Below are 27,211 nucleotides of genomic sequence, written 5' to 3'. Positions count from 1 at the left end.
AACTCGAACTCTTTTCTATTTTGCAGAAATGACTCTGGAAACATGGTTGCTATGTTCCCGTTGTCAACTTCTGTCTGCAATTGCATTAATAAAGGTTTTTTAAAGATATTGTCTGAACGCTAATTTCACCAATGAACCAATGATTGACAGGGAACAAGGAACGAACCACAACAGAATCAACCAATCAGGTGAGAGAATGTTTCAGAGGTAAATGTAACGAATAGAGCTGTTTTTCATGAATCATCACAGCCCTACTGATAACAACCAATCAGATCACAGCTCTACTGACACAAACCAATCAGATTCCTGCTCTAGCCAGAGTTGGGTTGTCATTGGTCGTCTCACCTGAAGGTCTTGAGATGTTTAGAGTTGATGATGTCTGGAATCTCTGAGGAGAGAAGAGGAACACACTGTCAGGGTTCTGTGTGTGTGTGTGTATCATTTTGTGTGTGTGTATGTGAGACTGACCGAAGCCGTTGCCATGGTACAGAGCGGTCTCTCTCTCTACAGTCTGTTTGATGACGGTCTCCCTGCTGCCATGGAGACGACCCTGACGACCTTTGATCCCGTTCACCAGCTCTATCTGGTCCAACTCCCCGTCAAACCTCTGCAGGTACCTACACACACACACACACACACACACACACACACACACACAAACACACACACACACAAACACACACACAAACACACACATTTTAAACACTTTATTTGAATCCACCAATCACATGTACAAAAACAATATCCAAACATTTCAAAAGTCCCTGTCTGCATGTCCCTCGAGGAAACACCTCCTTCTCCAAGCAGCTAGGCTGCCCACGACAGCTGAACAGAGCATTACCTAGCTAACTGCTTTGCCCTAGTCCCACGACAGCTGAACAGAGCATTACCTAGCTAACTGCTTTGCCCTAGTCCCACGACAGCTGAAACAGAGCAGTAACCTAGCTAACTGCTTTGCCCTAGTCCCACGACAGCTGAACAGAGCATTACCTAGCTAACTGCTTTGCCCTAGTCCCACGACAGCTGAACAGAGCATTACCTAGCTAACTGCTTTGCCCTAGTCCCACGACAGCTGAAACAGAGCAGTAACCTAGCTAATTGCTTTGCCCTAGTCCCACGACAGCTGAACAGAGCATTACCTAGCTAACTGCTTTGCCCTAGTCCCACGACAGCTGAACAGAGCATTACCTAGCTAACTGCTTTGCCCTAGTCCCACGACAGCTGAAACAGAGCAGTAACCTAGCTAACTGCTTTGCCATAGTCCCACGACAGCTGAACAGAGCATTACCTAGCTAACTGCTTTGCCCTAGTCCCACTACAGCTGAACAGAGCATTACCTAGCTAACTGCTTTGCCCTAGTCCCACGACAGCTGAACAGAGCATTACCTAGCTAACTGCTTTGCCCTAGTCCCACGACAGCTGAACAGAGCATTACCTAGCTAACTGCTTTGCCCTAGTCCCACGACAGCTGAAACAGAGCAGGAACCTAGCTAACTGCTTTGCCCTAGTCCCATGACAGCTGAAACAGAGCAGTAACCTAGCTAACTGCTTTGCCCTAGTCCCACGACAGCTGAAACAGAGCAGTAACCTAGCTAACTGCTTTACCTTAGTCCCACGACAGCTGAACAGAGCAGTACCTAGCTAACTGCTTTGCCCTAGTCCCACGACAGCTGAAACAGAGCAGTAACCTAGCTAACTGCTTTGCCCTAGTCCCACGACAGCTGAAACAGAGCAGGAACCTAGCTAACTGCTTTGCCCTAGTCCCACGACAGCTGAAACAGAGCAGTAACCTAGCTAACTGCTTTGCCCTAGTCTGTCCCACTACAGCTGAACAGAGCAGTAACCTAGCTAACTGCTTTGCCCTAGTCCCACGACAGCTGAACAGAGCATTACCTAGCTAACTGCTTTGCCCTAGTCCCACGACAGCTGAACAGAGCATTACCTAGCTAACTGCTTTGCCCTAGTCCCACGACAGCTGAACAGAGCATTACCTAGCTAACTGCTTTGCCCTAGTCCCACGACAGCTGAAACAGAGCAGTAACCTAGCTAACTGCTTTGCCCTAGTCTCACGACAGCTGAAACAGAGCAGGAACCTAGCTAACTGCTTTGCCCTAGTCCCATGACAGCTGAAACAGAGCAGTAACCTAGCTAACTGCTTTGCCCTAGTCCCACGACAGCTGAAACAGAGCAGTAACCTAGCTAACTGCTTTACCTTAGTCCCACGACAGCTGAACAGAGCAGTACCTAGCTAACTGCTTTGCCCTAGTCCCACGACAGCTGAAACAGAGCAGTAACCTAGCTAACTGCTTTGCCCTAGTCCCACGACAGCTGAAACAGAGCAGGAACCTAGCTAACTGCTTTGCCCTAGTCCCACGACAGCTGAAACAGAGCAGTAACCTAGCTAACTGCTTTGCCCTAGTCTGTCCCACTACAGCTGAACAGAGCAGTAACCTAGCTAACTGCTTTGCCCTAGTCCCACGACAGCTGAAACAGAGCAGTAACCTAGCTAACTGCTTTGCCCTAGTCCCACTACAGCTGAAACAGAGCATTACCTAGCCAACTGCTTTGCCCTAGTCCCATGACAGCTGAAACAGAGCAGTAACCTAGCTAACTGCTTTGCCCTAGTCCCACGACAGCTGAAACAGAGCATTACCTAGCTAACTGCTTTGCCCTAGTCTCACGACAGCTGAAACAGAGCATTACCTAGCCAACTGCTTTGCCCTAGTCTCACGACAGCTGAAGAGAGCTGTACCTGGCCAACAGTATAGTAATACCTAGCTAAATGCTTGTGTTTCTAGCTCCAACAGTATAGTAATACCTAGCTAAATGCTTGTGTTTCTAGCTCCAACAGTATAGTAATACCTAGCTAAATGCTTGTGTTTCTAGCTCCAACAGTATAGTAATACCTAGCTAAATGCTTGTGTTTCTAGCTCCAGCAGTATAGTAATACCTAGCTAAATGCTTGTGTTTCTAGCTCCAACAGTATAGTAATACCTAGCTAAACTGCTTTGCCCTAGTCCCACGACAGCTGAACAGAGCAGTAACCTAGCTAACTGCTTTGCCCTAGTCCCACGACAGCTGAACAGAGCAGTAACCTAGCTAACTGCTTTGCCCTAGTCCCACGACAGCTGAAACAGAGCAGTAACCTAGCTAACTGCTTTGCCCTAGTCCCACTACAGCTGAACAGAGCAGTAACCTAGCTAACTGCTTTGCCCTAGTCCCACGACAGCTAAAACAGAGCATTACCTAGCTAACTGCTTTGCCCTAGTCCCACTACAGCTGAACAGAGCAGTAACCTAGCTAACTGCTTTGCCCTAGTCCCACGATAGCTGAAACAGAGCATTACCTAGCTAACTGCTTTGCCCTAGTCCCACGACAGCTGAAACAGAGCATTACCTAGCCAACTGCTTTGCCCTAGTCCCACGACAGCTGAACAAAGCTGTGCCTGGCCAACAGTATAGTAATACCTAGCTAAATGCTTGTGTTTCTAGCTCCAACAGTATAGTAATACCTAGCTAAATGCTTGTGTTTCTAGCTCCAACAGTATAGTAATACCTAGCTAAATGCTTGTGTTTCCAGCTCCAACAGTATAGTAATACCTAGCTAAATGCTTGTGTTTCTAGCTCCAACAGTATAGTAATACCTAGCTAAATGCTTGTGTTTCTAGCTCCAACAGTATAGTAATACCTAGCTAAACTGCTTTGCCCTAGTCCCACGACAGCTGAAACAGAGCAGTAACCTAGCTAACTGCTTTGCCCTAGTCTGTCCCACTACAGCTGAACAGAGCAGTAACCTAGCTAACTGCTTTGCCCTAGTCCCACGACAGCTGAAACAGAGCAGTAACCTAGCTAACTGCTTTGCCCTAGTCCCACGACAGCTGAACAGAGCAGTAACCTAGCTAACTGCTTTGCCCTAGTCCCACTACAGCTGAACAGAGCAGTAACCTAGCTAACTGCTTTGCCCTAGTCCCACTACAGCTGAAACAGAGCAGTAACCTAGCTAACTGCTTTGCCCTAGTCCCACTACAGCTGAACAGAGCAGTAACCTAGCTAACTGCTTTGCCCTAGTCCCACTACAGCTGAACAGAGCAGTAACCTAGCTAACTGCTTTGCCCTAGTCCCACGATAGCTGAAACAGAGCATTACCTAGCTAACTGCTTTGCCCTAGTCCCACGACAGCTGAAACAGAGCATTACCTAGCCAACTGCTTTGCCCTAGTCCCATGACAGCTGAAACAGAGCAGTAACCTAGCTAACTGCTTTGCCCTAGTCCCACTACAGCTGAAACAGAGCAGTAACCTAGCTAACTGCTTTGCCCTAGTCCTACTACAGCTGAAACAGAGCAGTAACCTAGCTAACTGCTTTGCCCTAGTCCCACGACAGCTGAACAAAGCTGTGCCTGGCCAACAGTATAGTAATACCTAGCTAAATGCTTGTGTTTCTAGCTCCAACAGTATAGTAATACCTAGCTAAATGCTTGTGTTTCTAGCTCCAACAGTATAGTAATACCTAGCTAAATGCTTGTGTTTCTAGCTCCAACAGTATAGTAATACCTAGCTAAATGCTTGTGTTTCTAGCTCCAACAGTATAGTAACACCTAGCTAAATGCTTGTGTTTCCAGCTCCAACAGTAGGGTAGCCTAGTGGTTAGAGCGTTGGATTAGTAACCGAAAGATTGCAAGTTCAAATCCCTGAGCTGACAAGGTACAAATCTGTCGTTCTGCCCCTGAACAGGCAGTTGTTCCCATTGAAAATAAGAATTTGTTCTTAACTGACTTGCCTAGTTAAATAAAAGTACAATAAAATACCTAGTTAAATGACCTCTCTATGTGACAGGCTCCCTGTTTGGTGAATATAGACACGGGTACTAACCTCTCTATGATGTGACAGGCGTCCTGTTTGGTGAATATAGACACGGGTACTAACCTCTCTGTAATGTGACAGGCGTCCTGTTTGGTGAATATAGACACGGGTACTGACCTCTCTATGTGACAGGCGTCCTGTTTGGTGAATATAGACACGGGTACTGACCTCTCTATGTGACAGGCGTCCTGTTTGGTGAATATAGACACGGGTACTGACAGGCGTCCTGTTGGTGAATATAGACACGGGTACTGACCTCTCTATGTGACAGGCGTCCTGTTTGGTGAATATAGACACGGGTACTAACCTCTCTATGATGTGACAGGCGTCCTGTTTGGTGAACTCTGTCTTCTCAGAGTCCAGCTGGCTCTGAAACCACTGCAGCTTATCACCTACACACACAGACAATAGAAGGTAAGAGGGGGTACTCACCTACACACACACACAGACAATAGAAGGTAAGAGGGGGTACACCCTACCGTTGTACTCACCAACACACACTGAATATACTAACTACTGTGATATGTGGTTGTCTCACCTAGCTATCTGAATATACTAACTACTGAGATATGTGGTTGTCCCACCTAGCTATCTGAATATACTAACTACTGAGATATGTGGTTGTCCCACCTAGCTATCTGAATATACTAACTACTGTGATATGTGGTTGTCTCACCTAGCTATCTGAATATACTAACTACTGTGATATGTGGTTGTCTCACCTAGCTATCTGAAGATGAATATACTAACCACTGAGATATGTGGTTGTCCCACCTGAAGATGAATATACTATGACTTTAATTTTTTTTTATTTAACCTTTATTTAACTAGACAAGTAGGTTAAGAACAAAATCTTATTTAAAATGACGGCCAAAAGGCAAAAGACCTCCGTCGGGGGCGGGGATTAAATATACAAATCAATAAAAACATAGGACAAAACATACATCACGACAAGAGAGACACCAGAGCACTACATGAAGAGAGACAACATAGAATGGTAGCAACACAACAACAACGTAGCAGCACAACATGACAACAACATGGTAGCAGCACAACATGACAACAACATGGTAGCAGCACAACAACATGGCAGCAGCACAACATGACAACAACATGGTAGCAGCACAACATGACAACAACATGGTAGAAGCACAACACGACAACATGGTAGAAACACAACATGGTAGCAGCACAACATGACAACAACATGGTAGCAGCACAACAGCACAACAAAATGGTAGCAGCACAACATGGTAGCAGCACAACATGGTAGCAGCACAACATGACAACAACATGGTAGCAGCACAACATGACAACATGGTAGCAGCACAACATGACAACATGGTAGCAGCACAACATGGTAGCAACACAACATGACAACATGGTAGCAGCACAACTGGACAACAACATGGTAGCAGCACAACATGACAACAAAATGGTAGCAGCACAATATGACAACAACATGGTAGCAGCACAACAGCACAACAACATGGTAGCAGCACAACAACAACGTAGCAGCACAACATGACAACATGGTAGCAGCACAACATGACAACAACATGGTAGCAGCACAACAGCACAACAACATGGTAGCAGCACAACAACAACGTAGCAGCACAACAACAACGTAGCAGCACAACATGACAACAACATGGTAGCAGCACAACACGACAACATGGTAGAAGCACAACATGAAAACAACATGGTAGCAGCACAACATGACAACAACATGGTAGCACCACAACAGCACAACAAAATGGTAGCAGCACAACATGGTAGCAGCACAACATGACAACAACATGGTAGCAGCACAACATGACAACAACATGGTAGCAGCACAACATGGTAGCAGCACAACATGACAACATGGTAGCAGCACAAAAGGAAGAAGGTAGAGACAACAATACATCATGCAAAGCAGCCACAATTGTCAGTAAGAGTGTCCATGATTTAGTCTTTGAATTAAGAGATTTTGTGTTAAACTCTACAACAAAACTTTCTCTGTGTTCAACAAGCTTTCTCTGCCCTTAACCTTGTTCTGAACACCTCCAAATCAACGGTCATGTGGTTTGGTAAGAAGAATGCCCCTCTCCCCACAGGTGTGATTACTACCTCTGAGAGTTTAGAGATTGAGGTAGTCACCTCATACAAGTACTTGGGAGTATGGCTAGACGGTACACTGTCCTTCTCTCAGCACATATAAAAGCTGCAGGCTAAAGTTAAATCTAGACTTGGTTTCCTCCATCGTAATCGCACCTCTTTCACCTCAGCTGCCAAACTAACCCTGTTTCAGATGACCATCCTACCCATGCTAGATTACGGAGACATCGTTTATAGATCGGCAGGTAAGGGTGCTCTCGAGTGGCTAGATGTTCTTTACCATTCAGCCATCAGATTTGCCACCAATGCTCCTTATAGGACACATCACTGCACTCTATACTCCTCTGTAAACTGGTAATCTCTGTATACCCGTCACAAGACCCACTGGTTGATACTTATTTATAAAACCCTCTGAGGCCTCACTCCCCCCATCTGAGATATCTACTGCAGCCCTCATCCTCCACACACAACATCCGTTCTGCCAGTCACATTCTGTTAAAGGTCCCCAAAGCACACACATCCCTGGGTCGCTCGTCATTTCAGTTCGCTGCAGCTAGCGACTGGAACGAGCTGCAAAAAACACTCAAACCGGACAGTTTTATCTCAATCTCTTCATTCAAAGACTCAATCATGGAGAGCCCCCATCCCCGCAGGAGGCCTTTTGCCTTTTGGTAGGTCGTCATTGTAAATAAGAATTTGTTCCTAACTGACTAGTTAAATAAAAAAAAATATGCATATAATTGGATGAGAGCGCTTCCTACTGCTTGTTGACGCAAATTGAGAAGAGTGTGGGGCCTAGGATCGAGCCTTGGGGTACTCCCTTGGTGACAGGCTGAGACAGCAGATGTTCAGTAACAGTCGTACAGTAACAATAGTAAAGTAACACAGTAATAGTAGTAACAGACTGTCAGACTCACCAATGCTGTTGAGACGAGTGGCCTTCTCACTCTTTTGTCTGGAGGCAGAGATACACACTTAACTTTATAAATATATAACAATATACAGGATTCTCTCTGTTCAAAACACATACACAAACCATCTCCCTCCCTCCTTACCTCTCCTTCTTTCCCAGACGTATCTCCTGGCTGGCCAAGTAAGCAGCTTTCCTGCTATAGGGATGACACACCTTCTCCTTCTGAGTTGGTTTACCTTTCCCCGCCTTCGGCTACACACACACACACGACTGTTAGAACACCGCCTTGCATTATTCTATACTGAACTAAAATATAAACGCAACATGTAAAGTGTTGGTACCATGTTTCATGAACTGAAATAAAAGATCCTAGAAATGTCCATACGCAAGAAAGAGTTTTCCCAGTTAGTGAGTCTTTCTCCTTTGCCAAGATAATCCATCCAGCTGACAGGTGTGGCAAGAAGCTGATTAAACAGCATGATCATTACACAGGTGCACCTTGTGCCGGGGACAATAAAAGGTCACTCTAAAATATGAAGTTTTGTCACACAACACCACAGATGTCTGAAGTTTTGAGGGAGCGTGTAATTCACATGCTGAAATTTCCTCCAGGGCTGTTGCCTGAGAATTTAATGTTCATTTCTCTACGATAAGCCGCCTCCAACGTCATGTTAGACGGCATCACAACCGCAGACCACGTGTAACTACGCCAGACCACGTGTAACCACGCCAGCCCAGGACCTCCACATCCGGGCTCTTCACCTGTGAGATCGTCTGAGACCAGCCACCCGGACAGCTGATGAAACTGAGGAGTATTTCTGTCTGTAATAAAGCCCTTTGTGGGGAAAACTCATTCTGATTGGCTGGGCCTGGCTCCCCAGTGGGTGGAGCCCTCCCAGGCCCACCCATCGCTGTGCTCCTGCTCAGTCATGTGAAATATTTACTTAAAAGTTTAAGTAAAATAAGAGTGACGAAAATATTTAATAAATAAACTAAAGTAAAAAAAATAACAATACTGAGTCTATCTGCGGGGGTACAGGTTAGTCGAGGTAATATGTAGGTAGGGGTAAAGTGACTACGTAATAAACAGCGAGGAACAGCAGCGTAAAAAAATTAGTATTCAAGAAGCCTTAGGACCTGTTTTTTATTGAACTAGGCAAGTCCTAGACTTGGTGCTTGTGAAAGTCACGTGAGATCCATAGATTAGTGCCTAATTTATTTATTTCAATTGACTGATTTCCTTAAATTAACTAACTCATAAATCGTTGAAATTGTTGCATTTTGCGTTAATATTTTTTTGCAGTATACATTCACTAGGTTGTAAGAGCGCTATAACATTATATACATCTAGGTTTAGCTAAATCTATTTCTACATATCTAGATACATGTTAAGGATGTTAAATAATAAGTGTAATTTTACCATGTTTTAGTTGTATGTGCGAAGTTTGATCACCGGTTGAAAACCCGTGTTCTGTATTGACAACTCCGGCGGATGCTGCTGGTCCGTCGGACAACACTGTCCGTCATTTCCTCCGGCGGCCGAAAGACAGGTTCCACAACCCGGAAGACAACAAGACCACGTTGTTTCCGAATCAAAACGTGTTGCGAACAGCAGAGTAACGTTACTGAGAGTAGCAGAGAGCAGACTGCCGAGAGAACAGCTTTGTAGCCTTAACTACTCGAACGTAAGTCCATCTTCATCTACACGTTTGCAATATGATAAACAACATTGTAATAATGCCACCGTATTATACAGAATTAGCGATACAATACCAAGGACAATTTAAAACGCTGACTAACAGTAACGTTATCTGGTTCTGAGAATGCCAACCAAGCTACATAACTGTTTTATTAACTAGTGGACCAGCTAACGTTAGCTAGCTACGAGTTTAACTCCTGTGCTATGAACTCCGATTGTAAAACGTATTTCTTCAATATATATGGCTGGTATACTAGCTATCCAGCTAGTTCTAAAGTTAGCTAATACCAGAAAGTAACCAATGGGGCGGGTTAGTTGACCAATGGGGCTGGGTAGTTGACCAATGGGGCTGGGTAGTTGACCAATGGGGCTGGGTAGTTGACCAATGGGGCGGGGTAGTTGACCAATGGGGCGGGTTAGTTGACCAATGGGGCGGGGTAGTTGACCAATGGGGCGGGGTAGTTGACCAATGGGGCTGGGTAGTTGACCAATGGGGCTGGGTAGTTGACCAATGGGGCAGGTTAATTGACCAATGGGGCGGGGTAGTTGACCAATGGGGCGGGGTAGTTGACCAATGGGGCGGGGTAGTTGACCAATGGGGCTGGGTAGTTGACCAATGGGGCAGGGTAGTTGACCAATGGGGCAGGTTAATTGACCAATGGGGCGGGGTAGTTGACCAATGGGGCGGGGTAGTTGACCAATGGGGCGGGTTAGTTGACCAATGGGGCGGGGTAGTTGACCAATGGGGCGGGTTAGTTGACCAATGGGGCGGGTTAGTTGACCAATGGGGCTGGGTAGTTGACCAATGGGGCTGGGTAGTTGACCAATGGGGCTGGGTAGTTGACCAATGGGGTGGGGTAGTTGACCAATGGGGCGGGGTAGTTGACCAATGGGGCAGGTTAGTTGACCAATGGGGCGGGTTAATTGACCAATGGGGCGGGGTAGTTGACCAATGGGGCGGGTTAGTTGACCAATGGGGCTGGGTAGTTGACCAATGGGTCTGGGTAGTTGACCAATGGGGCTGGGTAGTTGACCAATGGGGCGGGGTAGTTGACCAATGGGGCGGGGTAGTTGACCAATGGGGCGGGTTAGTTGACCAATGGGGCGGGGTAGTTGACCAATGGGGCTGGGTAGTTGACCAATGGGGCTGGGTAGTTGACCAATGGGGCTGGGTAGTTGACCAATGGGGCGGGGTAGTTGACCAATGGGGCGGGTTAGTTGACCAATGGGGCGGGGTAGTTGACCAATGGGGCTGGGTAGTTGACCAATGGGGCTGGGTAGTTGACCAATGGGGCGGGTTAATTGACCAATGGGGCGGGGTAGTTGACCAATGGGGCGGGTTAGTTGACCAATGGGGCGGGTTAGTTGACCAATGGGGCGGGGTAGTTGACCAATGGGGCTGGGTAGTTGACCAATGGGACAGGGTAGTTGACCAATGGGGCGGGTTAATTGACCAATGGGGCGGGGTAGTTGACCAATGGGGCGGGGTAGTTGACCAATGGGGCGGGGTAGTTGACCAATGGGGCGGGGTAGTTGACCAATGGGGCGGGTTAGTTGACCAATGGGGCGGGTTAGTTGACCAATGGGGCTGGGTAGTTGACCAATGGGGCTGGGTAGTTGACCAATGGGTCTGGGTAGTTGACCAATGGGGCTGGGTAGTTGACCAATGGGGCGGGGTAGTTGACCAATGGGGCGGGTTAGTTGACCAATGGGGCTGGGTAGTTGACCAATGGGGCGGGGTAGTTGACCAATGGGGCGGGGTAGTTGACCAATGGGGCGGGTTAGTTGACCAATGGGGCTGGGTAGTTGACCAATGGGGCTGGGTAGTTGACCAATGGGGTGGGTAAAATGGCAGAAATGTGTTTTATATTCGGTGGATATTCTCTCCTCAATTGATATTGAACCCACAGGAGGTTGGTGGCACCTTAATTGGGGAGGACGGGTTCGTGGTAATGGCTGGAGCAGAATTGATGGAATGGTATCAAATGCAACAAGTGGTTTCCATGGTTTCCAGGTGATTGATGACATACCATTAGCTCTGTTCCAGCCATTATTATGAGCTGTCCTCTCAGCAGCCTCCACTGATTGGTTCCAACCATTATTATGAGCTGTCCTCTCAGCAGCCTCCACTGATTGGTTCCAGCCATTATTATGAGCTGTCCTCTCAACAGCCTCCACTGATTGGTTCCAACCATTATTATGAGCTGTCCTCTCAGCAGCCTCCACTGATTGGTTCCAGCCATTATTATGAGCTGTCCTCTCAGCAGCCTCCACTGATTGGTTCCAGCCATTATTATGAGCTGTCCTCTCAGCAGACTCCACTGATTGGTTCCAGCCATTATTATGAGCTGTCCTCAGCAGCCTCCACTGATTGGTTTCAGCCATTATTATGAGCTGTCCTGTCCTCTGCAGCCTCCACTGATTGGTTTCAGCCATTATTATGAGCTGTCCTCTGCAGCCTCCACTGATTGGTTCCAACCATTATTATGAGCTGTCCTCTCAGCAGCCTCCACTGATTGGTTCCAGCCATTATTATGAGCTGTCCTCTCAGCAGCCTCCACTGATTGGTTCCAACCATTATTATGAGCTGTCCTCTCAGCAGCCTCCACTGATTGGTTCCAGCCATTATTATGAGCTGTCCTCTCAGCAGCCTCCACTGATTGGTTCCAGCCATTATTATGAGCTGTCCTCTCAGAAGCCTCCACTGATTGGTTCCAACCATTATTATGAGCTGTCCTCTCAGCAGCCTCCACTGATTGGTTCCAGCCATTATTATGAGCTGTCCTCTCAGCAGCCTCCACTGATTGGTTCCAGCCATTATTATGAGCTGTCCTCTCAGCAGCCTCCACTGATTGGTTCCAGCCATTATTATGAGCTGTCCTCTGCAGCCTCCACTGATTGGTTCCAGCCATTATTATGAGCTGTCCTCTCAGCAGCCTCCACTGATTGGTTTCAGCCATTATTATGAGCTGTCCTCTGCAGCCTCCACTGATTGGTTCCAACCATTATTATGAGCTGTCCTCTCAGCAGCCTCCACTGATTGGTTCCAGCCATTATTATGAGCTGTCCTCTCAGCAGCCTCCACTGATTGGTTCCAACCATTATTATGAGCTGTCCTCTCAGCAGCCTCCACTGATTGGTTCCAGCCATTATTATGAGCTGTCCTCTGCAGCCTCCACTGATTGGTTCCAGCCATTATTATGAGCTGTCCTCTGCAGCCTCCACTGATTGGTTTCAGCCATTATTATGAGCTGTCCTCTGCAGCCTCCACTGATTGGTTCCAGCCATTATTATGAGCTGTCCTCTGCCCAGCAGCCTCCACTGATTGGACCAAGCATGCCATGACTACATTCTGAATCAGGGGCACGTTGAGAGTAATCTATCCTATGTGAAGCCATTTATCCACAATAGAGGAATTTGTAGTTCACGTTAAAAATAAAGTACCTCCATTGAAACGGATACAAACGGTGGAACTAATGCCACATGTAGACTAGACGCTACTAAACACGTTTGGAATGTTGTTACTGGAGGTCGACGATTAATGTAGACTACATTGCACTCCACGAGGAGACTGCGTGGCAGGCTGACTACCTGTTATAGGAGTGCAGCAAGGAGCCACGGTCTCAGTTAACTACACATGGTTGATGATATTACTAGTTTATCGTGTCTTGCGTTGCATATAATCGATGCGGTGCCTGTTAATGTATCGAATCACAGCCTACTTCGCCAAACGGGTGATTTAACAAGCGCGTTTGCGAAAAAAGCACTGTCGTTGCAGCAATGTACCATAAACATCAATGCCTTTCTTAAAAGTCAATACACAAGTATATATTTTTGAACCTGCATATTTAGTTAATATTGCCTGCTAACATTAATTTATTTTCACTAGGGAAGTTGTCACTTCTCTTGCGTTCTGTGCAAGCAGTTTGGGCTGCCTGGCTCGTCGCGAACTGTGTGAAGACAATTTCTTCCTAACAAAGACCGTAATTAATTTGCCAGAATTGTACGTAATTATGACATAACATTGAAGGTTGTGTAACAGGAATATTTAGACTTATGGATGCCACCCGTTAGATAAAATACAGAACGGTTCCGTATTTCACTGAAAGAATAAACGTCTTGTTTTCGAAATGATAGTTTCCAGATTTGACCATATTAATGACCAAAGGCTCGTATTTCTGTGTGTATTATAATCAAGTCTATGATTTGATAGAGCAGTCTGACTGAGCGGTGGTAGGCAGCAGGCTCGTAAGCATTCATTCAAACAACACTTTCCTGTGTTTGCCAGCAGCTCTTCGCTGTGCTTCAAGCATTGCGCTGTTTATGACTTCAAGCCTATCAACTCCCGAGATTAGGCTGGCAATACTAAAGTACCTATTAGAACATCCAATAGTCAAAGGTATATGAAATACAAATGGTATAGAGAGAAATAGTCCTATAATAACTACAACCTAAAACTTCTTACCTGGGAATATTGAAGTCTCGTGTTAAAAGGAACCACCAGCTTTCATATGTTCTCATGTTCTGAGCAAGGAACTGAAACGTTAGCTTTCTTACATGGCACATATTGCACTTTTACTTTCTTCTCCAACACTTTGTTTTTGCATTATTTAAACCAAATTGAACATGTTTCATTATTTATTTGAGGCTAAATTGATTGTATTGATGTATAAGTTAAAATAAGTGTTCATTCAGTATTGTTGTAATTGTCATTATTACGATTAGAGGTCGACCGATTAATCGGAATAGCAGATTAATTAGGGCCGATTTCAAGTTTTCATAACAATCGGAAATCGTTATTTTTGGACACCGGTTTTGCTGAATTATTTATTATTATTATTATTTTTTCACCTTTATTTAATCTTCATTTAACCAGGCAAGTCAGTTAAGAACACATTCTTATTTTCAATGACTGCCTTGATTAATCGGTATCGGCCTTTTTGGTCCTCCAATAATCGGTATCGGCCTTTTTGGTCCTCCAATAATCGGTATCGGTGTTGAAACAACATCATCGGTTGACCTCTACCCTGCACACCAACATGGGTGGGAACCCAACAAAAGCTTACCGCCACTCCCATCCTCTCCAATCCCAATAACAGCACCATCGTCTCCATAAACAAGTCTCCTCTATCTGAACCACCGGTCTTCACATGACTCAACACTGCAGCCCAATCAGAGCAGATCACCACTCTGAACAAGTCTCCTCTATCTGACCTACCGGTCTTCACACGACTCAACACTGCAGCCCAATCAGAGCAGATCACCACTCTGAACAAGTCTCCTCTATCTGAACTACCGGTCTTCACATGACTCAACACTGCAGCCCAATCAGAGCAGATCACCACTCTGAACAAGTCTCCTCTATCTGACCTACCGGTCTTCACACGACTCAACACTGCAGCCCAATCAGAGCAGATCACCACTCTGAACAAGTCTCCTCTATCTGACTTACCGGTCTTCACACGACTCAACACTGCAGCCCAATCAGAGAAGATCACCATTCTGAGGGGGTTCCACCTCCTCCACCCTGGTTTGGTAACTGAACAGGTTACTGTTTGACTGAGCCATAGATACTAGATGATAGCTACTTTCTTGCTTAGTGGTTGTGTGGGCAGAGAATCCAGGTCCAGATTGTACAGATCCTCACTGTGGTTTGTGAGGCAACCAGGGGTGTATTCATTAGTGCACAAAGTACAACAACGTTTTGCAACAAAACTAGGCCTAAGCGTTTCTTAGCCCTCACGCTTTGTTCCGTTTGTGTCTGTTAGCTTCCGGTCTGTGTGGTTCCTAGTGACTATTACCCAGCTGATTGTAGTTGTGCTGTCTTTGTCCCCAGGTGTGATAGTCTCTACCCAGCAACGGGATGGAGGCCCAACCAGAGGAGACGGCTTTGGTACCGGAGGTTCTTCAGAGCTCAGCAGAGACGCACGGAGAGGAACTGGAACTGAACAACGGTATCAGCACCAAGCACCTGGAGGATGGATGCACAGCTGAGACAGAACCTCAGGGACTGACCTCCGGGACCTCAGACAGCCGTTTACCGGGAGAGTTAACGGGAGGAGCAGAGGAGATGGAGGTTACAGAGAATCTCAGCTCTGTCTCGAGCTCCGAGCTGGGAGATGGAACCACACACACACACCTCCCCCAGGACCTCTCCCAGGACCCCCCCCAGGACCTCCCCCGGGATCTCTCTCAGGACCTCTCTCAGGACCTCTCCCAGGACCCCTCTCAGGACCCCCCCCAGGTACTGCTGACGTTACAGGATGGTGTGTGTGTCAGGGACCAGCGGGACAGCAGCAGCTCCTCCTCAGACAGTGATTCAGACTCCTCTTCCTCCGGTGTGACGCTGGCTGTTGTGTTAGGTCAGGCAGATGAAGATGATGATGACGACGAAGGCTTCAGTCGGGCAAAGAAACCCTGTTCCATCAAAACCCTGGATGAGATCCTGCCTGAGGTACCCCTGACCTCTAACCCCGACCTCTAACCCCTGACCTCTCTCTAACCCCTGACCTCTCTCTAACCCCTGGCCTCTCTCTAACCCCTGGCCTCTCTCTAACCTCTGGCCCCTCTCTAACCTCTGGCCTCTCTCTAACCCCTGACCTCTCTCTAACCCCTGACCTCTACTCTGGGAATTCAGAACTTCATGTGAGTAAAAATAAAATAAGTGCCGTATTCACGTGAAAATGAAATGTGTGTTTGTGTGTGTAGGAGTTGCCTGCTGTCGAGGAGTTGACGGTTGTTCTACCAGAGGAGGCGGAGATACTGCCCCTAGGATCAGTCACCAGTATCATCCAACAGCTGGGTTAGTCCCTCCCCCTTGGACCAGTCACCAGTATCATCCAACAGCTGAGTTAGTCCCTCCCCCTAGGACCAGTCACCAGTATCATCCAACAGCTGGGTTAGTCCCTCCCCCTAGGACCAGTCACCAGTATCATCCAACAGCTGGGTTAGTCCCTCCCCCTTGGACCAGTCACCAGTATCATCCAACAGCTGGGTTAGTCCCTCCCCCTTGGACCAGTCACCAGTATCATCCAACAGCTGGGTTAGTCCCTCCCCCTTGGACCAGTCACCAGTATCATCCAACAGCTGGGTTAGTCCCTCCCCCTTGGACCAGTCACCAGTATCATCTAAAAGACCCCTCTTGGTGACTGAATGCCCCTGACCCCTCTTGGTGACTGAATGCCCCTGCCCTTCACATTACACCCCCCGACCCCTCTTGGTGACTGAATGCCCCTGACCTTCACATTACACCCCCGACCCCTCTTGGTGACTGAATGCCCCTGACCCCTCTTGGTGATTGAATGCCCCTGACCCCTCTTGGTGACTGAATGCCCCTGCCCTTCACATTACACCCCCCCGACCCCTCTTGGTGACTGAATGCCCCTGACCCCTCTTGGTGACTGAATGCCCCTGACCCCTCTTGGTGACTGAATGCCCCTGACCTTCACATTACACCCCCTGACCCCTCTTGGTGACTGAATGCCCCTGACCCCTCTTGGTGACTGAATGCCCCTGACCCCTCTTGGTGACTGAATGCCCCTGCCCTTCACATTACACCCCCGACCCCTCTTGGTGACTAAATGCCCCTGACCTTCACATTACACCCCCGACCCCTCTTGGTGACTGAATGCCCCTGACCCCTCTTGGTGACTGAATGCCCCTGCCTTTCACATTACACCCCCTGACCCCTCTTGGTGACTGAAGGGCCCTGACCCCTCTTGGTGGTCTGAATGCCCCTGACCCCTCTTGGTGACTGAATGCCCCTGACCCCTCTTGGTGACTGAATGCCCCTGACCCCTCTTGGTGACTGAATGCCCCTGACCCCTCTTGGTGACTGTTGTGTTTCCTCAACAGTGATCATTCAGTCATTGAAGGACACGCCCCCTCTGAAGGACGACAGCGTCATTTTCAACTCTGATAGGCTGGCCGTGGGCAAGGTAAGAGGGGCTTAGAGTCCCGGGGAGGAGTCCTCAGAATACCCCCCCACCCCACACACACACACAGTCCTCCTCCTCAGGTATTTGAGGTGTTTGGGCCGGTCTCCAGTCCCTTCTATGTGTTGAGGTTTAACTCTCTCTCCTCCTCAGGTATTTGAGGTGTTTGGGCCGGTCTCCAGTCCCTTCTATGTGTTGAGGTTTAACTCTCTCTCTCCTCAGGTATTTGAGGTGTTTGGGCCAGTCTCCAGTCCCTTCTATGTGTTGAGGTTTAACTCAGAGAGTGACATCGCAGAGAGAGGAGTGAAGCTGAAGGACTCCATGTTCTACGCCCCGTCTCTCACCGACTACACCCTCTACATCCTCACTGAGCAGCTACGACGGTCAGTACACTGACTACACCCTCTATATCCTCACTGAGCAGCTACGACGGTCAGTACACTGACTACACCCTCTATATCCTCACTGAGCAGCTACGACGGTCAGTACACTGACTACACCCTCTACATCCTCACTGAGCAGCTACGACGGTCAGTACACTGACTACACCCTCTATATCCTCACTGAGCAGCTACGACGGTCAGTACACTGACTACACCCTCTATATCCTCACTGAGCAGCTACGACGGTCAGTACACTGACTACACCCTCTACATCCTCACTGAGCAGCTACGACGGTCAGTACACTGACTACACCCTCTATATCCTCACTGAGCAGCTACGACGGTCAGTACACTGACTACACCCTCTATATCCTCACTGAGCAGCTACGACGGTCAGTACACTGACTACACCCTCTATATCCTCACTGAGCAGCTACGACGGTCAGTACACTGACTACACCCTCTACATCCTCACTGAGCAGCTACGACGGTCAGTACACTGACTACACCCTCTACATCCTCACTGAGCAGCTACGACGGTCAGTACACTGACTACACCCTCTATATCCTCACTGAGCAGCTACGACGGTCAGTACACTGACTACACCCTCTATATCCTCACTGAGCAGCTACGACGGTCAGTACACTGACTACACCCTCTATATCCTCACTGAGCAGCTACGACGGTCAGTACACTGACTACACCCTCTACATCCTCACTGAGCAGCTACGACGGTCAGTACACTGACTACACCCTCTATATCCTCACTGAGCAGCTACGACGGTCAGTACACTGACTACACCCTCTACATCCTCACTGAGCAGCTACGACGGTCAGTACACTGACTACACCCTCTATATCCTCACTGAGCAGCTACGACGGTCAGTACACTGACTACACCCTCTACATCCTCACTGAGCAGCTACGACGGTCAGTACACTGACTACACCCTCTATATCCTCACTGAGCAGCTACGACGGTCAGTACACTGACTACACCCTCTACATCCTCACTGAGCAGCTACGACGGTCAGTACACTGACTACACCCTCTATATCCTCACTGAGCAGCTACGACGGTCAGTACACTGACTACACCCTCTATATCCTCACTGAGCAGCTACGACGGTCAGTACACTGACTACACCCTCTATATCCTCACTGAGCAGCTACGACGGTCAGTACACTGACTACACCCTCTATATCCTCACTGAGCAGCTACGACGGTCAGTACACTGACTACACCCTCTACATCCTCACTGAGCAGCTACGACGGTCAGTACACTGACTACACCCTCTATATCCTCACTGAGCAGCTACGACGGTCAGTACACTGACTACACCCTCTATATCCTCACTGAGCAGCTACGACGGTCAGTACACTGACTACACCCTCTATATCCTCACTGAGCAGCTACGACGGTCAGTACACTGACTACACCCTCTATATCCTCACTGAGCAGCTACGACGGTCAGTACACTGACTACACCCTCTATATCCTCACTGAGCAGCTACGACGGTCAGTACACTGACTACACCCTCTATATCCTCACTGAGCAGCTACGACGGTCAGTACACTGACTACACCCTCTATATCCTCACTGAGCAGCTACGACGGTCAGTACACTGACTACACCCTCTATATCCTCACTGAGCAGCTACGACGGTCAGTACACTGACTACACCCTCTATATCCTCACTGAGCAGCTACGACGGTCAGTACACTGACTACACCCTCTATATCCTCACTGAGCAGCTACGACGGTCAGTACACTGACTACACCCTCTATATCCTCACTGAGCAGCGACGACGGTCAGTACACTGACTACACCCTCTATATCCTCACTGAGCAGCGACGACGGTCAGTACACTGACTACACCCTCTATATCCTCACTGAGCAGCTACGACGGTCAGTACACTGACTACACCCTCTATATCCTCACTGAGCAGCTACGACGATCAGTACACTGACTACACCCTCTATATCCTCACTGAGCAGCTACGAAGGTCAGTACACTGACTACACCCTCTATATCCTCACTGAGCAGCTACGACGGTCAGTACACTGACTACACCCTCTATATCCTCACTGAGCAGCTACGACGGTCAGTACACTGACTACACCCTCTATATCCTCACTGAGCAGCTACGACGGTCAGTACACTGACTACACCCTCTATATCCTCACTGAGCAGCTACGACGGTCAGTACACTGACTACACCCTCTATATCCTCACTGAGCAGCTACGACGGTCAGTACACTGACTACACCCTCTATATCCTCACTGAGCAGCTACGACGGTCAGTACACTGACTACACCCTCTATATCCTCACTGAGCAGCTACGACGGTCAGTACACACATGTATAATTGAAGCTGACGTGTGTGTTTAGGTTGAAAGGCTCCGACGCCTCCTGGAAGAACGACCAGGAACCACCACCAGAGGTGAGGAACACACATTACCCATAATGCCACACAGGCCCTAGGCTACCTGCCGCCCAACGCCCTAATCGTTAGGCTACCTGCCGCCCAACGCTCTAACCGCTAGGCTACCTGCCGCCCAACGCTCTAACCGCTAGGCTACCTGCCGCCCAACGCTCTAACCGCTAGGCTACCTGCCGCCCAACGCTCTAACCGCTAGGCTACCTGCCGCCCAACGCTCTAACCGCTAGGCTACCTGCCGCCCAACGCTCTAACCGCTAGGCTACCTGCCGCCAAACGCTCTAACCGCTAGGCTACCTGCCGCCCAACGCTCTAACCGCTAGGCTACGTGCCGCCCAACGCTCTAACCGCTAGGCTACCTGCCGCCCAACGCTCTAACCGCTAGGCTACCTGCCGCCCAACGCTCTAACCGCTAGGCTACCTGCCGCCCAACGCTCTAACCGCTAGGCTACCTGCCGCCCAACGCTCTAACCGCTAGGCTACCTGACGCCCAACGCTCTAACCGCTAGGCTACCTGCCGCCCCTACACTCTAACCACTAGGCTACCTGCCGCCCAACGCTCTAACCACTAGGCTACCTGCCGCCCAACTCTCTAACCGCTAGGCTACCTGCCGCCCAACGATCTAACCGCTAGGCTACCTGCCGCCCAACGCTCTAACCGCTAGGCTACCTGCCGCCCAACGCTCTAACCGCTAGGCTACCTGCCGCCCAACGCTCTAACCGCTAGGCTACCTGCCGCCCAACGCTCTAACCTCTAGGCTACCTGCCGCCCAACGCTCTAACCGCTAGGCTACCTGCCGCCCAACGCTCTAACCGCTAGGCTACCTGACGCCCAACGCTCTAACCGCTAGGCTACCTGACGCCCAACGCTCTAACCGCTAGGCTACCTGCCGCCCCTACGCTCTAACCGCTAGGCTACCTGCCGCCCCTACACTCTAACCACTAGGCTACCTGCCGCCCAACTCTCTAACCGCTAGGCTACCTGCCGCCCAACGCTCTAACCGCTAGGCTACCTGCCGCCCAACGCTCTAATCGCTAGGCTACCTGCCGCCCAACGCTCTAACCGCTAGGCTACCTGCCGCCCAACGCTCTAACCGCTAGGCTACCTGCCGCCCAACGCTCTAACCGCTAGGCTACCTGCCGCCCAACGCTCTAACCTCTAGGCTACCTGCCGCCCAACGCTCTAACCGCTAGGCTACCTGCCGCCCAACGCTCTAACCGCTAGGCTACCTGCCGCCCAACGCTCTAACCGCTAGGCTACCTGCCGCCCAACGCTCTAACCGCTAGGCTACCTGCCGCCCAACGCTCTAACCGCTAGGCTACCTGACGCCCAACGCTCTTACCGCTAGGCTACCTGCCGCCCAACGCTCTAACCGCTAGGCTACCTGCCGCCCCTACACTCTAACCACTAGGCTACCTGCCGCCCCTACACTCTAACCACTAGGCTACCTGCCGCCCAACGCTCTAACCGCTAGGCTACCTGCCGTCCAACTCTCTAACCGCTAGGCTACCTGCCGCCCAACGCTCTAACCACTAGGCTACCTGCCGCCCAACGCTCTAACCGCTAGGCTACCTGCCGCCCAACGCTCTAACCGCTAGGCTACCTGCCGCCCAACGCTCTAACCGCTAGGCTACCTGCCGCCCAACGCTCTAACCGCTAGGCTACCTGCCGCCCAACGCTCTAACCGCTAGGCTACCTGCCGCCCAACGCTCTAACCGCTAGGCTACCTGCCGCCCAACGCTCTAACCGCTAGGCTACCTGCCGCCCAACGCTCTAACCGCTAGGCTACCTGCTACCTGCCGCCAGAGGACTGACTATCAACAAACAACACAATTGCTGATTAGATGAAGCCTTCTCAGTGTGGATGAGGGTAGGATGTTGATGTGCTGCTTACTGAATATATTTATACTAAACACTACATTCTAAACAGTATGTAGTATGATTAGTACAAAGTGCATATAATTTTAGTAAGATTTCGGGGACACACACACACTTGTATTGTGATGGTGCATCTAAGATGTCAAGACAAATTTCTCTTTGGATAATAAAGTTTCTCTCCTCTCCCCTTTCCTCTCCCTTCTCTCTCTCCCCTTTCCCCCTCTCTCCGCTGTCCTGTCCCCTCTCTTGTCTCGTCTCTCCTCTGTCTTGTCCCCTCTCGTGTCTCGTCTCTCCTCTGTCCTGTCCCCTCTCGTCTCCCCTCTGATCTGTCCCCTCTCGTCTCTCCTCTGTCCTGTCCCCTCTCTTGTCTCGTCTCTCCTCTGTCTTGTCCCCTCTCGTGTCTCGTCTCTCCTCTGTCCTGTCCCCTCTCGTCTCTCCTCTGTCCTGTCCCCTCTCGTGTCTCGTTTCTCCTCTATCCTGTCCCCTCTCCTCTGTCCTGCCCCCTCTCGTTTCTCCTCTGTCCTGTGTCTCCTCTGTCCTGTCCTCTTGTCTCCCCTCTGTCCTGTCCCCTCTCCTCTATCCTGTCCCCTCTCCTCTGTCCTGCCCCCTCTCGTCTGTCCTCTGTCCTGTCCTCTTGTCTCCCCTCTCTCCAGGCGTTAGACTTCAGTGATGATGAGGCAGAACAGAATATGAAAAGGAAGAAGAAGAAGAAGGGGAATGTTCAGAAGAGTGAGAGAGGACAGAGAGCTGACCAACAACCAGGTCAGACACACAACATACACTGTTTCTGGTCAACTCTGAAGCCTCTGTGAATTTCCTTCGGTTCATGTCAGGACGATGTCTGGGGTGTGTTGAAGGCCATTGGTGGAAATCCTCCCGGAGAATCTGATGGTCTCGTCGGCTTGACCTCCTTTTGACACGAGCAATTCAAGAGCCAATCACCACAGAGCACAGGGGCGTTCCCAAAGCATATTGTTGGTGACCACGTGGACAGAAAGCACACAGTCTGTATTCAATGGGAAGAAAATGTTGTGGGTGACAGTGCAAAGCATCAGATTAGGGGAGAATGGGGCTGTGTCACACTGTTAACTGGGGTGTATCTCAACACCAGTAGGTCTATAGGTTATCTTATCATAGATAACTATGATGCTAATTTCCACATGACTTGACCTAGCAAACTATGATGCTAATTTCCACATGACTTGACCTAGCAAACTATGATGCTAATTTCCACATGACTTGACCTAGCAAACTATGATGCTAATTTCCACATGACTTGACCTAGCAAACTATGATGCTAATTTCCACATGACTTGACCTAGCAAACAATGATGCTAATTTCCACATGACTTGACCTAGCGACTCAGAAATACGTTTGAAATATAGCTCTCCCTTTCATCTTTTCAACAAACAATTGTTTATATGCAGCATACTTTCCCCTCCTATAAAATACACACATTCCCCTATAAAATACACACATTCACCATACACACATTCACCTATAAAATACACACATTCACCTATAAAATACACACATTCCCCTATAAAATACACACATTCACCTATAAAATACACACATTCACCTATAAAATACACACATTCCCCTATAAAATACACACATTCACCTATAAAATACACACATTCACCTATAAAATACACACATTCCCCTATAAAATACACACATTCACCTATAAAATACACACATTCCCCTATAAAATACACACATTCACCTATAAAATACACACATTCCCCTATAAAATACACACATTCACCTATAAAATACACACATTCACCTATAAAATACACACATTCACCTATAAAATACACACATTCCCCTATAAAATACACACATTCCCCATACAGACATTCACCTATAAAATACACACATTCACCTATAAAATACACACATTCCCCTATAAAATACACACATTCCCCATACAGACATTCACCTATAAAATACACACATTCACCTATAAAATACACACATTCCCCTATAAAATACACACATTCCCCATACAGACATTCACCTATAAAATACACACATTCACCTATAAAATACACACATTCCCCTATAAAATACACACATTCCCCATACAGACATTCACCTATAAAATACACACATTCACCTATAAAATACACACATTCACCTATAAAATACACACATTCACCATACACACATTCACCATACACACATTCACCTATAAAATACACACATTCCCCTATAAAATACACACATTCCCCATACAGACATTCACCTATAAAATACACACATTCACCTATAAAATACACACATTCCCCTATAAAATACACACATTCCCCTATAAAATACACACATTCACCATACACACATTCACCATACACACATTCACCTATAAAATACACACATTCCCCTATAAAATACACACATTCCCCATACAGACATTCACCTATAAAATACACACATTCACCTATAAAATACACACATTCACCTATAAAATACACACATTCACCATACACACATTCACCATACACACATTCACCATACACACATTCACCTATAAAATACACACATTCACCTATAAAATACACACATTCACCATACACACATTCACCTATAAAATACACACATTCACCTATAAAATACACACATTCACCTATAAAATACACACATTCACCTATAAAATACACACATTCACCTATAAAATACACACATTCACCTATAAAATACACACATTCACCATACACACATTCACCATACACACATTCACCATACACACATTCACCTATAAAATACACACATTCACCTATAAAATACACACATTCACCATACACACATTCACCTATAAAATACACACATTCACCTATAAAATACACACATTCACCATACACACATTCACCTATAAAATACACACATTCACCTATAAAATACACACATTCACCTATAAAATACACACATTCACCATACACACATTCACCATACACACATTCACCTATGAAATACACACATTCACCTATAAAATACACACATTCACCTATAAAATACACACATTCACCTATAAAATACACACATTCCCCTATTAAATACACACATTCCCCTATAAAATACACACATTCACCTATAAAATACACACATTCACCTATAAAATACACACATTCCCCTATAAAATACACACATTCACCTATAAAATACACACATTCCCCTATTAAATACACACATTCCCCTATAAAATACACACATTCACCTATAAAATACACACATTCCCCTATAAAATACACACATTCCCCTATTAAATACACACATTCACCATACACACATTCCCCTATAAAATACACACATTCACCTATAAAATACACACATTCACCTATAAAATACACACATTCCCCTATAAAATACACACATTCCCCATACAGACATTCACCTATAAAATACACACATTCACCTCAATGTTTTGAGATGCTGACATGGATTTAGCAGGTGGGTGACCTCTTGACCTCTTGCGATGTCGGCCCACATTTGAATCTCCATTTGATAGGATTGTAGATTGGGAGAGACACCAACATGTGGAACCCCAGTCTCCCCTGTTCAGTTATTAGACTGGGTATTGGGCTGTACAGCACTCTGTAGATTGGGAGAGACACCAACATGTGGAACCCCAGTCTCCCCTATCCAGTTATTAGACTGGGTATTGGGCTGTACAGCACTCTGTAGATTGGGAGAGACACCAACATGTGGAACCCCCTGCCCCAGTCTCCCCTGTTCAGTTATTAGACTGGGTATTGGGCTGTACAGCACTCTGTAGATTGGGAGAGACACCAACATGTGGAACCCCCTGCCCCAGTCTCCCCTGTTCAGTTATTAGACTGGGTATTGGGTATAACCCCTGTGTGTGTGTGTGTGTGTGTGTGTGTGACCTCATTTTCTTTCTCTTCCAGATAGAGATTCCGTCACCAGACCACAGATGTCCCAGAGGCCTTTGCAACAGAGTTGTCCACCCCGCCGTGACAACTGGGGTCCCCCACCCCGATACGAAGGGGCTCCGTACTACACACACCAGCCCCACTACCCCTACCCTCCCCCCTACCAGCCCCAGTCCTTCCCCCTCTATCCTCCCCCTCCTCCCCCCCACATGTCCTTCCCCTGGTCCCCTCCCCCCTCTCACCCCTACCACAACCTCCCCTTCTCTCATCTCCCCCCTCCTCCCCCACCGCCCACTGGCCCCTATCCTCCTCAGTGAGGACACAACTAGTGACTGTACACCTCACCACCTTGACACTCATCAGCGTTGTTTGACCAAATCAACACATTAAAGTATATTTTTACTGTCTGCATTTCATGTCTGTTTTATTAGTTTCTGTTCTTAAATCCCCGGTAGTAGAGATTATCATGTACCCGCCTCTCAGAGACTATCATGTACCCTCCTCTCAGAGCTGTTGGCTATATGACCCTGTTCTGGTCCGAAACCTCATCATGTACCCTTCTCTCAGAGCTGTTGGCTATATGACCCTGTTCTGGTCCATAACCTCATCATGTACCCTCTCAGAGCAGTTGGCTATATGACCCTGTTCTGGTCCATAACCTCATCATGTACCCTCTCAGAGCAGTTGGCTATATGACCCTGTTCTGGTCCATAACCTCATGTACCCTCCTCCTCTGAGGGCTATATGACCCTGTTCTGGTCCATAACCTCATCATGTACCCTCTCAGAGCAGTTGGCTATATGACCCTGTTCTGGTCCATAACCTCATCATGTACCCTCCTCCTCTGAGGGCTATATGACCCTGTTCTGGTCCATAACCTCATCAAGTACCCTCCTCCTCTGAGGGCTATATTTGTATGTATTATGGATCCCCATTAGTACCTGGTTAAATAAAAAACGAAGTGGTGCAAAACCCTATGAAACTTGTTCACAGCTCAATTCAGCTGGACTCTGGTGACAAATAAAATAAACTATTCAATTCTATGTTGGTCAATAATTCAGTATTTAATGGTCAGGCTAATAACTAAATATTTGGCGTTCCC

The 27,211-nt window shown here is 47.8% G+C and overlaps 2 protein-coding genes across 6 annotated transcripts in view; one reads left to right on the top strand and one right to left on the bottom strand.

Annotated features, from left to right (window-relative positions):
• The window catches only part of LOC118946993 (translation machinery-associated protein 16-like), a 28,442-nt gene that overhangs the window by 910 nt on the left and 321 nt on the right, over nucleotides 1-27,211 (bottom strand). The window contains exons 1-6 of one of the 3 annotated variants that reach the window (XM_036971939.1): nucleotides 9,294-9,427; nucleotides 8,016-8,125; nucleotides 7,878-7,915; nucleotides 5,168-5,252; nucleotides 469-617; nucleotides 346-388 (exon numbers count right to left, since the gene is read on the bottom strand). In XM_036971939.1, coding sequence (XP_036827834.1) covers nucleotides 346-388; nucleotides 469-617; nucleotides 5,168-5,252; nucleotides 7,878-7,915; nucleotides 8,016-8,125; nucleotides 9,294-9,296 — 428 coding nt within the window. In that variant the 5' untranslated portion in view covers nucleotides 9,297-9,427. Of the gene's footprint in view, nucleotides 1-345; nucleotides 389-468; nucleotides 618-5,167; nucleotides 5,253-7,877; nucleotides 7,916-8,015; nucleotides 8,126-8,214; nucleotides 8,234-9,293; nucleotides 9,428-27,211 lie in introns of those variants that run through there. The other 2 variants (XM_036971940.1, XM_036971938.1) reach the window with 2 other exon arrangements.
• LOC118946992 (H/ACA ribonucleoprotein complex non-core subunit NAF1-like) lies at nucleotides 9,422-27,152 on the top strand. 3 transcript variants are annotated; one of them, XM_036971935.1, is made up of 8 exons: nucleotides 9,422-9,558; nucleotides 15,409-16,026; nucleotides 16,281-16,374; nucleotides 17,427-17,509; nucleotides 17,729-17,889; nucleotides 20,285-20,336; nucleotides 22,866-22,974; nucleotides 26,125-26,520. In XM_036971935.1, exons 2-8 carry the CDS (start codon nucleotides 15,436-15,438, stop codon nucleotides 26,424-26,426), a joined length of 1,392 nt encoding a protein of 463 aa, XP_036827830.1. In that variant the 5' UTR covers nucleotides 9,422-9,558; nucleotides 15,409-15,435; the 3' UTR covers nucleotides 26,427-26,520. The 3 variants fall into 3 exon arrangements, with proteins under 3 accessions (XP_036827830.1, XP_036827831.1, XP_036827832.1); XM_036971936.1 differs by lacking the exon at nucleotides 9,422-9,558 and adding an exon at nucleotides 12,912-13,192 and having other exon boundaries at nucleotides 26,125-27,152; XM_036971937.1 differs by lacking the exon at nucleotides 9,422-9,558 and adding an exon at nucleotides 14,987-15,107 and having other exon boundaries at nucleotides 26,125-27,152.

The sequence above is a fragment of the Oncorhynchus mykiss genome, unplaced genomic scaffold (genome assembly GCF_013265735.2).
Source record: "Oncorhynchus mykiss isolate Arlee unplaced genomic scaffold, USDA_OmykA_1.1 un_scaffold_87, whole genome shotgun sequence".
In the NCBI taxonomy this organism is placed as follows: Eukaryota; Metazoa; Chordata; class Actinopteri; order Salmoniformes; family Salmonidae; genus Oncorhynchus; species Oncorhynchus mykiss.
This window is presented reverse-complemented; position numbering and strand designations above follow the sequence as displayed.